At 40.1% G+C, this 17,663-nt stretch overlaps 1 protein-coding gene across 3 annotated transcripts in view; it reads right to left on the minus strand.

Moving 5' to 3' along the window:
* The window catches only part of LOC149456879 (1-phosphatidylinositol 4,5-bisphosphate phosphodiesterase eta-2-like), a 419,455-nt gene extending 406,622 nt beyond the window's left edge, over window positions 1-12,833 (minus strand). Inside the window, exon 1 of one of the 3 annotated variants that reach the window (XM_089684343.1) lies at window positions 12,697-12,833. In XM_089684343.1, the coding sequence (XP_089540469.1) occupies window positions 12,697-12,742 (46 nt within the window). In that variant the 5' untranslated portion in view covers window positions 12,743-12,833. Of the gene's footprint in view, window positions 1-12,184; window positions 12,356-12,696 lie in introns of those variants that run through there. The other 2 variants (XM_089684344.1, XM_089684345.1) reach the window with 2 other exon arrangements.
* Between the last annotated feature and the right edge of the window lie 4,830 nt (window positions 12,834-17,663).

Genomic DNA, 17,663 nt, shown 5'->3' on the forward strand with positions numbered 1-17,663 from the left:
GGAGATTAAGGGGGATATGATCAACATGTATAAATACATTATTATTATTATTATACAGTATTTATATAGCGCCAAAAGGTTTGCTCAGCGCTGTACATTATAGTGGGGGACAGTACAGTAACAAAACAATACACGAGGGGTTCGAGGGCCCTGCTCTTTCGAGCTTACAATCTAGGAGTGAGGGGATAGTGATACAGGAGGAAGTGGCTGTGGGGGATGGAGTGGTAGGAGGAGTGGAGGAGTTCGGCTGTTATGTGAGAGTGGGGTAGGCTTCCCTGAAGAGAGGGGTTTTCAGGGTGCGCCTAAAGGTGAGGAGGGTAGGTGACAGTCTGATGAATTGGGGTAGTGAGTTCCAGAGGATGGGGGAAGTCCTGGAGAAGTCCTGCAGTCGGGCGTGGGAGGAGGAGACCAGGGAGCTAGAAAGTAGGAGGTCTTGTGAGGTGCGAAGAGTACGGGTTGGGTGGTATTTGGGTATCAGGTCGGTGAGGTAGTTTGGGGAAGCGTTATTAATGGCTTTGTATGTCAATGTTATTAGTTTGAATCTATAGAGCTATTCACCCTGAGGTCATCACAGAGGACAAGGGGGCACTCTTTATATCTGGAGGAAAAGAAATTTAATCTCCAAACATGGAAAGGTTTCTTCACAGTGAGAGCTGTGAAAATGTGGAATAGACTCCCTCAAGAGTTGGTTCTGGCCAGCTCAGTGGATTGCTTCATAAAAGGCCTGGATTCTTTCTTAGATACACAGAATATAACTGGATACTAACATTTATCGGTAAAGTTGATCCAGGGAATATCCGATTGCCTCTCGGGGGATCAGGAAGGAATTTTTTTCCCAGCAGGAGCAAATTGGATCATGCTTTGCTGGGTTTTTTTTTGTCTTCCTCTGGATCAACTGTGGGTATAGGAATATAACTTTTTTTTCTGTGGTTGAACTGGATGGACTTTTGTCTTTTTTTTCAGCCAGACTAACTATGTAACAATAAAAACTAGAAGCTGATTGGTAACAGTTTAAGTAAATCCCCCCAGTGTGTCAACTTGAAACAGCATGGGTTATGTTCTCTGGTAGTATCTACTTTTTGCTCCACTAAGGAGTAAGTTTCTGTGTTATGGCTTTTGTGGTCTCAGTGAAAAGGGATTTTAACTCCATTTCTGAAAAGGTGATAAGGTTGGCTTTCAAAACCACAGGTTTTATCAGTGGAGGGAGGAGAGTAAATATGATGTTCTTTGTTCTCTAAATGTCACCAAAAATGCCTAAAATCCCTTTGCCCAAAACTGTTAGGAGAACAAATGTACATTTATGGATGATTCATTTTATGTTGTAATTCTTTCTTAAAGACACACTCCACTTTAGTTGAAAAAAAAAATCCCCTCTGGGTGATCCATGTATCTATGTACATTGCAGGGATTTTAATAAACTTGGTAGCAGATTCCTAATTTTTGATGCTTTTAAAGAAAACATTGTTTGTTTTACCATGTCCACTACTGAATGATTCTAAACAGGAGGGTCTGGTATAATCACCTGGTGCAGGAAGGTTGCAGGGTCTGCATCCCTTTAACATATGTAAACATCTCACCAAAACTGAAACTCCTATTGCAGCAGATGCCTAACATTCGGCTTGTATCTTAGCGCAGACGTCTGGGAAAAATCAGTGAGCCAATTAAATGACCATTCTAGTGCATTTGTGTACAGAACGCCTCCAGGTTGCCTTATTGCATTGAATCTTACAGAAAATTACAGTCGCTGCAGATGAAAATGTAAAGGGATTTTTTTTAAATAATATCAAATTTCAACATGGTTTATGTAGCAACTGTAAATGCTATAATAGTATTATTATTTTTTATTTATTATCTGTCATTTTTTTCCATGAAAAAAAAGTTACCCTTTAAAGCATAACTCTGGGAAAAGTAAAAATGTTCCCTTTTGGTGGAGCTGCGCTGCAGGGGCTAAATGCTCATTTAGATTCAGAGGGCTGCAAACAAGCAGTTTTACTTCTCCAATCCTCTGCTCCCGCACACTACTCTGTGCTGCAAGACCAGTTCCACCAGCCTCTCCTACCCTGTGCTTTGCCAGCCAGATGTCCTCTGATATCATCAAGACCGATGCAGAGCCCAAAGTCCTGCACTGGATGTGAAAATACCAATGGACAGACAGCTGGAACATGGGGGAGCGCTATATGCCAAAGGAGTAGGTAAGTAAATCTGTTTTTCCTGTCTCCTATAAATGAGCTTTTAACCCTTGCAGTGTGGGGAATTTAAATCTGATTAGCCATTAGTCATTGCTGTTTGTATTGCCTTAAAAAATAAGCCAGAAAGGGCAATAAAGTGTTTTTCCTACAGAAACCAGATTTTAGCTTGCCATTTTTAAAGGTGGCCCATAAAATAACAGATAAATACGAATTAGCTGCTTCAGATTACTGCATCTATATAAAGTTGAACTCCGAATGGATGTAAAACATCACTATTTAGTGCTGTTTCACACTGGTGCAACTTATGATGCGCCTTGAGTCGCACAGAATCACATGACAAGGGAAATCACATTAGTTTCAATGGTGCCCAATTACATCAATGCAACTCTGTGCAGTGCGATTTTGGAAAAGATTCAGTTCTACGTTGGTATGATTTCAGTGCGATTTGGCTCCATAGAATATGCTAACCTCATATAAAGTGGCATCACTACATAATTGTACTGAAAATTGTATCAAAAGAAAATCACAGTAGTGTGAACCAAACCTTTGTTCAGTAAAAAAAATGAACACAAAGTTGAACACAGCTAGTTTAGGTACCCAATTACCCAATAGCAGGCAAGGGCTGGGAGAGGAAGGGCAGTACTGGGAACCAGAAGGCAATGCATAGTGCTGTCAATATAACACTAGAAGCATGCTGTGCTGTCAGGCAGGGGTGCCTGATTGCACACATTTAGGCCCCTTTCACACGGGCATTTCGTATTTCATTTTTATTTTCATCTATCCGTTTACGGATGAAAAACGGACACCCATGTATTTCTATGGACTAGCTCATCTTTTTACATCCATTAATGTCTGCATCCGTTAACATCCGTTTTTTTGAACAGAAGAAAACCCTATTTTTCTTCTGTTAAAAAAATCGGAACAGACGAAAGACGGATGTAAATGGACAAAAACGTCTGTAAATGGATGAAGAATGGATGTAAAATGACAAAAATGGCTGTGAGCTAGTGAAAACAGATGTAAACTGACCAAAAACAGATAAAGAGCAGATGTAAACAGACAAAAACGGCTGTAAAGAGATGGAAAATGGATGTAAACAGACAAAAACAGATGTAAATGGATGTAAACAGATGAAAAACAGATGTAAACAGGCAAAAAATGAATGAAAAACTGATGTAAACGGATGAAAACCAGATGTAAATGGACGAAAACAGATGTCAAAGGACCAAAAACAGATGTAAACTATGTAAACAGATGAAAAACGGATGGAAAACGGATAAAGAATGGATGTAGACTGATGAAAAAACGGATGACAAACAGATATAAATGGATGAAAGTGGATGTAAACAGATGAAAAATGGATGTAAATGGACAAAACCATATGTAAACAGACTAAAACAGATGTACACAAACTAAAAACAGATGTAAAAGCTGTAAATGGATGAAAAAAACAGATGAAAAATGGATGTAAACTGATGAACAATGCATGTAAATGGATGAAAATGGATGTAAACATACCATAAGCAGATGTAAACAATGTAAATGGATGAAAAATGGATGTATATTGATGAAAAACAGATGTAAACTGATGTAAACTGATGAAAAACTGATTTAAACTGATGAAAAACTGATGTGAACTGATCCGTTTTTTCTTGGAAAAAATGTAACTGAACTGATGAAAAAAAGGGATGTAAGTGGACAAAACCCGTATGTAAACAGACGAAAAACAGATGTAAATGGACAAAACCATATGTAAACAGACTAAAACAGATGTAAACAGACTAAAAACAGATGTAAAAGATGTAAATGGATGAAAAACAGATGGAAATGGATGTAAACTGATGAAAAATGGATGTAAATGGATGAAAATGGTAGTAAACAGACCAAAAGCAGATGTAAACAATATAAACGGATGAAAAATGGATGTAAATTGATGAAAATGGATGTAAACGGATGAAAAACTGATTTAAACTGATGAAAAACTGATGTGAACTGATCCATTTTTTCTTGGAAAAAACGTGACTGAACTGATGAAAAAAACGGATGTAAGCGGACAAAACCCATATGTAAAATGGAAGAAAACGGATGTAAACGATGAAAACGGATGAAAAACGGATGGAAAATGGATGTAGACTAATGAAAAACAGATGTAAACTGATGTGAACCGATGAAAAACTGATGTGAACTGATGAAAAATTGATGTTAACTGATGAAAAACAGATGTAAACTGATGTGAACTGATGAAAAACTGATGTAAACTGATCTGTTTTTTCTTGGAAAAAATGTGACTGAACTGATGAAAAAACCGGAACGCCGTGTGAAAGGGGCCCTACATTTTTTGGCAGGGAATACAGCTCCCCATACTGTGTATTTTTGAAGTTTGCATGGAGTTTGGATTTAAATCCGGAGACCCAGTCACACAGTTTTCCAGACTTTCTCAGAATGACAGAAGTGCAGTTTTCTGACCTAATCTATTTGTGTGGTGATGACATTATATCCAATATAAAATGCACAGCTCATACAAAGCGTGTTTCACAGAACGTTTGTTCCCCCCGATGCCGTAGATGCTGGTGGTCTTTCTATTAGACCTGAATATCACTTCCTTCTGGCCAGGCAAACACCATCAACACTCTTTGTGAGGTTTTGCACTCGTTCCCTAACCTCTTGGCTGGATTTATTGCAGCGCATCGTCTCGCCCCCTGGGTAAAGCCTGCACTTTTGTTTGACTCTGCTGTTCTCCCTGCACCTGCCGTCACTTGGCTAATTACCTGTCTGAGCTAGCGGCTGGGGATGCTGATCTTGTGCTGCCAGCTAATAGCTTTGTGCTATCACACCCTATGTAGATCTAATACCTGACCGAAATAGACTTTTCCAGAGGTGTGAACTGCTATACCCAGCATACGTGGAGGTAGAAGAGAGAGGGAAGTATCATGCCATGGAGAACTCTCATTCTCTGTCTTTTGAAAGATTGTTTTTAGATATGTATGGAAATGGTATCAGCATCTTGTAAATCACTGTGTGATTCTGTGCTAATTATTTAAAGCAAACTTAAAGCAGACTTTTAAACTCTTTAGGAACATTAAATATTTTTCCTCCTTCCCCTCCTGTAAAATGATTGGATATTGAATTGTTTTCTTTCCTGAAAAATACCTGTTTTACGGGTCCCAGTCCCACACTTTTGGCTTTTTCCCATCCTTGCTGTACCCTCCTAGGATATTTACACCATTCATTCCAGGAGGCTTTGTGGCAAACTAGTGTACACTGTGTATGTGCAGAGGCACATCATTAGTGGGCAGGTGCAAGAACCTGGAAGAGAAACCCAGCAAAATATCACTCCTGTCACCCATGCTGTCACAAATGGCACATGCAAGAAAAACCCCAGGCTGAAGTTGCACCAGAAACCGACACTTCCTGGAGTGTCAATCTCCAATGTCCTTAGTGGCTTGTCCTGCCGGCCACTAGATTACTACAGGAAACACAGAATAGTGATTCTTAAAGCTGAACTCCACACAGTGGTGAATTAGTCCACATAACTGCACCATATTTGGGACTCCCTAATGAATGAGCTAGTGGTGATTAATTAAAAATGTTTTGTTGAATTAAATGTAAATGATCATAAACCCTCACCTTGTAAAATCACCTTAAAATATAAATGAAAGGCAAAACAATTTGTGTATAGATATAAAAATAATAACAAATGCCTTTTTTCACTTATTTATAAGTGATCACATAACCTCGATGCTCCTTATGCAGCTGAGAGCAGAGAGCTGGTCGAGGAGAAACAGCAGAACACTGATTTTCCCAGTGAAAGGATGTGCAGTGGTGTGTGTCAGGACAAGTCTGATCATTGGAGGAGAGCACACTGAGTTCTCAGCGTAGCTGGAGAACTGACCACGCTGTGCTCTCATACCTAGTGTGGTCAGTTTTTAATAGGAAAGCAGAGGGACTAGCGGGAACACCAGGGATTTCACACAAAGGAAGAAATACAAAGAGAACAGGAGACCTTTTCTTACAGTACATGGTACACCTGGTACATATCAGGAATATGAAATGTTGGGTTTACATATTCTTTAACTACATTTATGCTTATTTTCTAAATAAAATTTAGTTTCAAAATAACATCATAATGAGCATCTCCAGAAATGATTTCTAGATTACATACACAATATTGGCCCAAAACCTTGTGACAGGTGGAGGGAAATATTCCTCGGCTTAGGTGAACAATGGAAAGAAGAAAAGAGAAAAACCATGGTGGTCATTGGTCATCAGGAGGAAAAGATGATTGGCATTGGTGGTCAGTGGGAAAGAAATACCTCAGTGTTAATGGTCAATGAGCAAAAACACCCCCAGCATCAGTGATCATAGGAAGGAAAAAGGTCTCGATGACAGTGGTCAGTGGAAGAAAACTGCCCCAGCATTGGTGGTTGGTGGGAGGCTCTGCAAGTGCAAGATCAACTGGACAGCTTGGTCAGGAGGATGTCTCTGTTCTTTCTTAGATGGACAGTTTAGCCTAACAGCCTCCCATCATTGACTTATATGGCTGACAGCCAAGTTCAAAGGCTCCTTATTCACTGCTGGTAGGAAATGTCTTGAAACTGTGGGATTCTGTTCAAATAATGGTACAGTCTTTTGTCATCTAAGACCATGTTTCTCAACCTTTTTTCAGTCAAGGCACCCTTTAAAATTATGGACAGTCCTGAGGCACCCTTTAAAATTATGGACTGTCCCGATACACCCTTTAAAATTATGGACAATCTTGAGGCACCTCATTCTAAAATGTAAAAAACTATTCTAATAGTTTTATATAGCACAGCAACATCCACACAAGTAGGACACCCAACATTGGAGGCGATTTATTCTTCCAAAGCAAATACACTTTTGCACACTGGTACTGACTAGTATTCCATTGTTTCTCTTCTCCCTCAGTTTTTCTCCATCACTGAGCTGATGTGACCCGAGCACTGATGGAGAGGGGCAGGGGAGGGACAAACTAGGATGCTGTGAAGGCAGCTGACATCCTCCTTATCAACTGATGATGTCATTGGCTGTCAGAATGCCGGTGGCTAGAAGGTTGAAATGGTGCGCAATGAAAACTTGTGACTTTGTGCAACTAAAAGGCAGGCTTGTTCCACCTGCTGACTTGTATATAAGTTTTGGGAAATTTTTAGACATTTTGCCAAGACACCCCTGAAGAAATCTCAAGGCCCCCTGGTTGAGAAAGGCTGCTTAAAGACATACAAATATAGGCACTCTGATAAACCTTATGGTATGACTGTCTTCTTGCTAAGCATGACAGATATATGCATTTACATATCACCAGTTATGTGATGTTTTATTATATTACATACTGTAGCTTCTTCTATAAAAGTATTATATTACTAGAAATGTAATCATATACATACAGTGCATTTACATTCTGTATATTTCTTACACAACCCTATCTACGCCTTCTGTAATAAACATATTAGACTGTTGGTGTGTGTGTGGCCTGAAATCTAATTTCTAAAGCCAAAGAGTGAAGGAAAACCCTTCATTCATTTCCTGTGTCCCAATCACATTATCAAATATTTCTCAAGACTGAACAACAAAGAAAGGGAGGAACATTTTCTTTTATTTTCTAAATCTGGGGAGAGGTCAATTATTTTTATTTCTTATTTATAGACCTGTGCACCTACAGTTTTCCTGGCTTGGGACCCAGACTGCAGTGCTCGAATGTTCTGTAAGGCCCCCTGGGCTGGCAGGCCACGGGCAGCTGCCACTTAAAATGTTACTAAACCCAGGACCCTGCATTCATTATATCTGGTCTCCCACAGTACACAGAACATGTAAATGAAATTATTTTAGTAAATATAAACTGCTAAATACCTTTTCTCATCAGCAGTTAGAGCAGTCTTGTGACTTCTCTCAGTGTGCAGCTGAGCACTGGTTAAAGCTTGTAGGAGGAGTTTTCATTCTCCCCTGATTGTCCTATGAAGCTGCAGGACCAGTGACCCTCTGTCTGGACAGAGCTGATTGGTCCTGTGCTGATCACATGCATTCTCCCAAGAAATAAAAAACTCTCTGGCAATACACATCAAACTGAGCATGTGCAGCTTGCCCCATGGCTCTGTTCTATCAGATTGTGGACTGTGGAAGAAGGGGAGGATCAGAGAAGATAGGATCAAACATCCGTTTTACACAATGCAGAGGATTAACCCCTTAGGTTCCACAATGAGTATAACAAGCATGCTTTACTGCATATACAGACTGATCTTACTGTTGTGGGTTTAGTATCACTTTAAGCCCTTAATGTTATTGCATCTACCCCCTGAAGAAGCATTTTTCTTCTGACAAAACATGGAAAATATACTTATGAAGCACATTTTTTACTGACAACCTGAAAAATGACAGAACTCTTAGTAAAAACTAAAACAATCGATATTTAAACAGTATAAACACAATATGGAAACACTGAAAATACCCAGAACAAGTAATTTGTGTGGTTTACACTTACAAAGTCAACAGAGCATGGCAAATTATTAGTCCCTGATGTTTACAGACAGTTGTAAAAATCACAAATTTTTTACAAACTGTCCATAAATTTACTGATGTTGGCAACCCTGACCTTAGTGCTGCTGCAGAGGATCTCAGCACATGAGAGGCGTGTATGCAGATATGGCCTTAAGTTTAATTATGGAAGGTTACTGAAAGGGTTAACATTTGTGGGGTCCTTGGATTGAGCGTTTCTTTAAGTAATGAGAAACAATGGCGCCAGTTTCCTAGCACCATATGTACCTTTTACAGTGTACTAAGCAGAAGGTGAAAGCTGTGGTGATGGTACTCTTCATATGGTTCAATACACCATACATGCAGTATTGGTGGCCATTTGATGCAGTCCATTGTAGATGGAACTTGATGGTCCCTTAAGTGAGCTCTATAAGCAGTGGTGGGGGACGCTTAGTGCAGCTCCATGCAAATGGGGCTTGGAAGGCTTTTTAAGTGGCCATGTTCATCTATAATCCCTGGGCTTCCCACAGCCATTACAGGGGGCTCAGATATGAAGACATGATTGAACTTTGATCCTAGAATCATTAACGGAAGGGGATGGTGGAAGAGCAAAGCCCATGAGACAGGTTTCCTATTCTTCCCAATTGACATTTGCCCCAAGAATTTAAGTATCTGCCTCCACAGACATGAGGTCCTGCTGATCCAACCGTAAAAATGCCACATCAGGTGACTGTAAATTCATCCCTGAAAGCTGTATTTTCCTTTAGTTAGTTTTACCACAGCAATTCATCAAAGGTGCTTATGCCAACTGTCCAACATACTGACAATATATGGCGCTGCAACAAAAAATTTGAAAATTGCTGTGGACCTAACTTTCTGTTACAATAATCAAAATGTTTTTTTTTAAACACACTACTTTCTACTTAATATTGCAAAAGTCCTTATTAAACCTCATTTTTAGCAAGCTAGGTATTTAGTCCACAATGGTCCCTGTAGGTAATGGAGAGTTGGTGCAGTCAATACATTTTAAGAGCTACAGTGACACATCCTGGCTGTAGGAAGGTACTACAGTCCAACTATGTCTGCAGATTTGTTCCAACCTGCCAATACACACATCTATCACTAGGAAGGCTCTGGAGCATGTACAAGTGTCAAGACAGAAATTCAATAAAAATCTGTCTTTAAAAGAACATTACTTTTATGCAAAGTCATATTTCTATCGTATAATCTTTTTTATTCTTTTTTTCTCAATTACTATTTCTCCTGCCTAATCTAACCAATATTTTCTTGTGCCTTTATAAGAACAATTTCCTTCCCCAATAAGGCAGGCATTTGAATTATGCATTACTGTAAAATATAACTGTATAACACAAGCCATAGAAAAGCCTCTTTATTCAGTCTCTGGTCTCTGAAGCGGATTGTTACCACCCCTGGGCAATAACCTTGCACTTAAAATGCATGCTTGTGTCTGAAGCAGTAAATTATAAAATGTATTCTGCAGGTTAGCCTTGATCTTGTTTCCAAACACGTTTGTGGAGCAGATGTTTGTGTCTATTGAATGTAAGCATCTCATTGATACCTGTTCAGTCCTATTGTGCTCATTATATGGAGCATTGCCGTGAGCAATAGAACGCGCAAAGCACAGTAACGCATATAGCAGCCAACGAGAATCTACATTTTTACTGAACTTCTACATCAGACTGAAATTAGGTTGAAATTGGTGACCAAACTTTGCAAAGCACTTTTTCTCTGTGAATCTCAAAAGCAGGTTTAAATAATAATATGATCTGGACATGGCTTGCAATTTCTGGTTAATATATAAGTTCAATAGCTCTCGGTTGCGAAATTTGATGCGGCAACTTTTGCATGGATTGGGTGACAATCTGTGGTTTATGGTGACATGCAGATACCCTCCAGCTAACATCCATTGGACAGGTTAAAGATTGTTCCCCTTCCCTCCTCCTTACCATAAACCTGACAGGTCCTCTCTCTGAACTCTCTGAACTTGGAAGGTTTTCTGCCCGGAAGGCATGGGAATGTCCAATCACCCTTCAAACTCTTTGGGCAACCCTCCTGCTTCTGACTGATGGTTAGTGCAAAAAAATCTTTATGACTGGTCAAGCAACCCATCCATCATGTTGAAAAATACATGTCAACTTGTCATAAAATACCTATTAAAATAACAGAATACGTAAAGTGAATGGTCACCCAAGTCCTACTTCCAAATTCTGGCTGCAACAGGTATAGAAAGACTGCTAGACAAATTAGCTCTCCAATTTTTTGCTTATGGTAGGTGGCTTAGAAATTCCAAAGTCAAGGCTTTTGACATAAAAAACAGTCTAATACTCATAAAACAAACATCTATAAGCCAAGAGCAAGAATAAAGGAAAAAAAAAATCACGCAGTCGTGAGTGGCAAACGCTTCTATCAGAAATGACATCCATCAAGACTATACTCCAGTTAAAATCCCCATCTCTACTTGTCACTAATGCACATTAACTCTTTTGCACTGTCTGCAACCATTTCTGTCTTGGAGAACTTGCAGGAATACAGTTGCTTGCTGTACCCACGAGGGAACAATTTTGTGTGCTGCTACTGCTGCATGCCCAAGCGAAGACATTTTAACTCCTTAGCTGCTACAGATTCCTGCAGTGCAAGGGAGCCATTAAATGCAGTCATTATAAGCCACTGGTTGGATGCTGGCACCATTTACCCATAGATCCACAGAGCTTAACTGTGTCACAAGCAATCAACCTCCCTGCTGTGTCAGGCTGGGGACTAGAGACTTAGCACCGTGTCCTCCGATTGACACTGACAAAGAGTGAGCATCAAGCTAGGGATGGATGCTCAGGCATTTCCTGGACCCATCTGTATCACGTTGCCGTAGTTACATACTAAAATGCTCTCCTATTTGTTTTCATTGAGAAAGCACGGTATGTAGCAGTCATTTTATTTAAATGATAGATAACGTAAAGTTTGATAGACGCCGGTCAATAAAGTTATCCTAATTAGAGCTAGTCAGCTGGTCTGACTTGACTTGAATGGGAAAAGTCTTACCTCTTGGGTTGTCCATTTCTCTAGCAAGGGTCTTACTTCTAGTACAGTTGTTTTCAGAATTCTAGAGAACTAAAGATTCACAACCTACCCAAGAATTGAACCAAAACAGACGAAAACTAACCACACAACCAACTCAACACATTTCAATTTACAAATGATAATGAAGTCTTTCCAAAGAAAGGCAGGGCTTCTTATGTGACTTTTTTTTCCCAGGTATTGTCATCATAACTAAGGAAAAAGTCACAAAATCAGCTTACTTTTTGACTTTGGCAGCTAGCAAGGCAAAAACATTACAATCATATTCCTACTGAAGCAAGAGGTTGGTTCCATAAAAGAAGAGGCAGCTGGATTTGGCTGCAGGTAAGAGAGCAGACAAGACAGGTAGACATCACTGAAGGACCAGAGGTTGAAAAAAAAAAAGAAACACTGAAAGTCATTGAAATAAAGACTACCTACTGTGCTTCTGTGGAAGGCTGCCTAAATCCATTGTCTTGTGTAGAGGGGAAGGCTGCTGAACAGCTTGGTGTTAGGATGCAAATGCTCCCATCATTGTGTTTCGCTTTGCGCTGCCTCTCGCTCTGCTTTTCTCAGCAAGTGGAGCATCTCGTGTGCAAGTGTGTCTGTTTCTATGGGAAGCTAGTTTGAAATTTATCCCACTGAATCAGTCAGCCACTAAGGATTCGTCACTACTTTGCCCTGTCTTCTGTCAGCTAGCACTCCGGTGCCACAGAGCACGGGGAGGAGGGCTGGTTAACATTTGCTTTTTCTGATGAGAAGGTTGAAAGCCTCCAGACTTTAATTGATAAAATGGACAAAGTATTAAAAAAAAAATTGATTTTGGCATGATGACCTCTCAAGCTTCTCATCTCATCCTGACCCTTGATTTAGGTTGAAATGGCACACTAGAGGCTGTGTTTGCAGATAACATAAAGATTCTTTGTAAGTTAATGGAATTGGTACTTACGGTTGCCTTGTCCAGGGGTCAAAGGTTGGGAGCACTTTACAGACATGATCTATCCTCATAGCAAGTCTATGTTGTATTATGTGCTGAAGAAGCTTAAGGTGAGAAGACAAGAAGCAAACTGAGCTTTAAATACAATTGAGTGGTGTATCATATTAACAACTAATTATCTGTGTATGGAAGGCTCTGTAATCACCATGGAGACCGATGAATCTTTTTCTCACTTTTTTTCCCCAACATTTGATTGTAAGCTCTATAACCACATCCCAGAATGTAGCTTCGGTAGGGTGTCTGCAAAGCAATAAAGCAAAGCAATATTTCAAATATCGAATCATTTTGTGCTGGTCATCGGAATTTCCAATTTATTTTGAGTTTGCGTTGGTTTTAACAGCTGCTTGCGTGTGTAGACAGATGTACGGAATTTAAGGGCTGTATATAGCACTGAGTCTAATGCTGTAATCTTCTTTTCTAAGAAAATCTTTTTTTCCCTTGGCAGTGTGAAAAGATAAGAGATGTATAGATAGAATTTGACTGTGTACATGAAAAGTGATGTGTTCTGTACAGGTTTATGTGCTGGATATGCAGAGGGATGATTTTTTTGGCTACTACAAGTACTCTGAAAAGGTATCACAAAAGTGCAATACCTGAGTGAGAAGCCTCAGAAGGAAGTGGACCATCTCTGACTCCCTAAACAAGTTTTGAGACAGTGAATACGGAAACCATTCAGCTGTGCTGGACACCACTGCCCAAGAATGAAAATGTGGGGTACAAGGTAGACTATTTTGGTACGGAAAAGGTAAGTTTCCAGATTTATGGAGTGTTAGGGGATAAAGTGTATATCTAGACCAAAATCTTTTATATGTAACCAGGGCTATGCAATGGGTGCACTTTCTTTTTTATGCCTAGTTTTGCTGAATTTCCTTCCCTTAGATTTTACCTGTTTATCCTGCCAGTTCTTTTCAACCCACATCATTTCCTTCAAAAGGCTGACAACAGTATAAGGATTTTGCTGAAATTACAGCAGCATTGTCAGTCTTTCCCACTTCACCTCTTCCTAATCTGGACCGCAGGATGGCATGGCACTGTTAATGCTTCTTCTGACATACAGATGTTGTAACCCTGGAGGAAGCGCTGACAACAACTAGTAAAGCCCAGCCTTTCCACCTTCTTCACCTTCTCTCCTCTGCTGCAAAAATTACTGGCAGATTTAGTTCTACTAGAGAAGAGAATGCTTAAAACTCTGATGTCTGGGCACCCCCACCCACCAGCCACACAGGAAGAGTGGGAGGCATAGTAACATCCTAAAAAAAAGCCATTATCTGCCACTTTTATAAAAAGCATGGACAGACTCTTTGGGAAGCTTACAAAGCTGTCCTTAGAGGACATAATATTCAGTTAGCCTCTAAATGTAAACGTGACCGACAACTCAAACAACACCAGGCACAACTGGAAATGCTCTTGGCAATATTTAAACAATCTTCCACTTTTGCCCCTAAATTCCAATCCATCTCTCTACACACTCATCATAATGTCCTTACTAGTAATCTCCTAAAAATTCTGGACAAATTTCGGCATCACCTTACTATCCTATATGCAACTCCTGCTTAGCTGGATACTCAGCACGCCAATGCTTTCCTAGAGAACCTCTCTTTTCCTTCATTATAATCAGCTCATTAAACTCTAATGGATCACGATATCCAAATATCAGAGGTCCTTCAATGTATTAAGGAACTGAAGAAGGGCAAACGATTGGGACTCAATGGGTATACGGCGTTGTATTACAAGAAATTGTCAGATGTCCTTGTTTCCCACTATATAATTCTATCAAAAAGGGCGTTACCCTAAACCCCAAATTTACTGACTGCTAATATTGTAATGCTTCCCAAACCTGACCGCATCCACTCTTCCTGGGCCAATTTTAGACTCACTTCCCTCATTAATATCGACATGAAAATACTTACAAAAATCCTGGTGGACTGTCTAAATACCTTCTTCATCCAGTTAATAAAAAAAGACTAGGTTGGTTTTGTTCCATGACGACAAGCATGTGACGTTATCTGTAGGGTTCTGTATTTACAACACTTAGCCTTTAAGCATTCTGTGGAATCGATGTACCTGTCCCTAGATATTAACAAGGCATTCAAAACTTTGTCTTGGCCCTATCTTATGACGGTGCTTTGCCACTACGGGTTTAGGCCATCTTTGCTCTGTTGGATAACAGCTCTAAAGTTGATCCAGGGAATATCCGATTGCCTCTCAGGGGATCAGGAAGGATTTTTTTCTCCTGCAGGAGCAAATTGGATCATGCTTTGCTGGTTTTTTTGCCTTCCTCTGGTTGAACTGTGGGTGTAGGATTATAACTTTTTTTTTTTTTTAATGGTTGAACTGGATGGAATTTTGTCTTTTTTCAGCGAGACTAACTATGTAACTATATGACTCCCCTCTGGCCAAACTTAAACACTATGGTTTTGAATTGTCAGTTTTTCCTATACACAGGGGTACTCGCCAAGGATGTCCACTGTCTCCACATTTGTTTATTTTGGTATTGGAACCCGAAGCGATTCGAGTTCATCCAGACAATAAAGTAATTCCAGTAGCATGTACTTCCCATAAACTATCCTTGTTTGCTGATGACATACTTATGATCCTGACCTCACCCAGAATTTCTCTGCCTAACTTATTCTTCATTTTGGACAGCTTTGCATCGCTTTCTGGTCTCCGTGTCAATCCTGTCAAATCCAAGGCTGTCTCTTAATCTTTCATCTTCCGAACTGGACAACCTGCAAAGATCCTTCCCCTTTCAATGGTCCACTGCTTTACCATATATAGATGTTCGCTAACCCCATCCTATGAAGGACTCTACCAGGCAAATTACCCTACTCTGTTATTTTGACTGAGCTGTTGTCCTCGTGGTCTCATTTTCCAATTCCTTGTTTTGGTAGGATTGTTTGTTAGGAACTAGGACAACTGCCATTTGCATGTCTTATCTACCAAAATTGTACGTTTTTTGAGTTCTGCCTGTTCCAGTCCCCCCTCACATCTTACGCATCCATCAGTGTAAACTATTGAAATTCATTTGGGGATCTTCCAGGCCTAGAATCAATAAGCAGGTAATGTTTCCTCTTAAAATCAATGGTGGTCTTTCGGTTCCGAACCCTCAGGCCAATTATCTGATGGCAACCATTGCCCCCTTGTTCATTTACATGAGTCCCACCATCTCTCATTGTGGGCCACTATAGATTTAGTGGACTCACACCCTATCCATTTATCCTTCTGACCTTGGCTCCCAGCGCATCACTGCCCACTTTCACTCAAACCAGTCTTATCACACACCCTCCGAATGTGGGACTCCATCAAATATTCAGCGGGTCTGATCTCACCCCACTTACCATTACTACAAGTCCTTCGGTGCCCACTGTTCCCTCTGGGTTTTGACAATCCGAGGCAATTTTCTTGGTGGACTGACCATAGGTTCCATGATATACACTCACTTCTTACCCCTACTAGACCTCTTACATTTGACGCTCTCAGATCCTCTCATGATATCCTATTACGGGAGTGCTACAGATACCTTCAACTCCGACACATTTTGTCTCAGCTACTTAGAACTCAAGCCCAAGCCCCGTACACTAACCCCTTTTGAAAGCTTATGTAGGGCACAACCTCAATCCCAAGGCCTTATTTCATTGATTTACTCCTCAATAATAACTTCTAAAAAAACCCCACTGAGACCATTTCACCAACAATGGGAATGCGAATTGGGGAAGCGGCTTGACCCATAGGACTGGCAAATCATGACAGCAGAAATATCTAAAGCTTTAAAAATGTGCTCATACTGGAAAACTCTTATAAACTTTTATACAGATGGTATTACACCCCTGCTAGGCTGACACGCTTTATTCCTGCTTACTCACCAAATAGCTTTCGGGGTTGTCTATAATCAGGTACGATGGCCCAAATTTGGTGGTCTTGCCCAAGGGTTTGCAAAAGGTTTATGTGTTACTCCACGCCCTGCTACACACAGATCTCAGGAAGAACCCCTATGAGCCCTTCTCTGTAAACTGATTATGGAATTGCTCCGCCCTGAACATCAACTGGTGACGCACCTTTTTACAGCTACCAAAATGACCATAGCTGAAGCCTGAAAAACCCTGATCCTCAGCTTTAAAGCTGTTAAAAAATCGCATGATTTACATTATTGTAAATTAAAAATGAACTGCCATACTATCAGATACCCATGAGAAATTTCTCTAAGTTTGGCAACCCTGGATAACTCATGCTCAGTCATCTCGATTTGACAATACTCTTTTGTCGATATAACAACCTGGTGTGGCGGACTCTTGGGACTCATCTTCCTCTTTCCTCCACTTATACTTTCTCTTCTTTCATTTTTTCTTCTTTCTTTTTCCCCTGCTTTCTTGTTTGTGTTCAGTTAATGTAATGCTCTGATGGCTGGGCACCAGCCTGACTATGATGGTTACAACCTATGTAATTTTTTTATCTCATAATTTGTTTGTCTCGTGTCTCATGATACTCAACAATTTATGTATATGCCTCATCTGATGCATGGCTTTAGCATGTTTTGTTTTTTACCAACTATGCTTTGTTACTTATGATTCCCATATTGTATGGTTGAGTACTCCAGATGTTATGATAGTCACCTCTGTGTCATTTTCAAGTTGAATGTAACTGTCATCCTTTAGTTTTGTCTGTTTGACTGAACATTGTCAACAAAAATCTTTGTAAACAAAATGCATGGACAGACTTGTAGAATGAATCCTACAGTTTACTGCAAGGTCCTCTTTAATTGTTAGCTTAAGGGTTAGGTTAGTGCAAATAACAGGTTCACTTTAAGGGGTAATGCCAAGTCTTAGATAAAGCGTTAAAAACGTACAGTGTTGGTGGGAGGTTAGGTGTTTAGGGAAACAGGTGCTGAGGTGGAAAATGCTAGCTGACTGGCTGTCTTGCTG

This window comes from Staurois parvus, unplaced genomic scaffold, assembly GCF_062004578.1.
Source record: "Staurois parvus isolate SC_StPar_1 unplaced genomic scaffold, SC_StPar_1.0 ptg000346l, whole genome shotgun sequence".
Classification (NCBI taxonomy): domain Eukaryota; kingdom Metazoa; phylum Chordata; class Amphibia; order Anura; family Ranidae; genus Staurois; species Staurois parvus.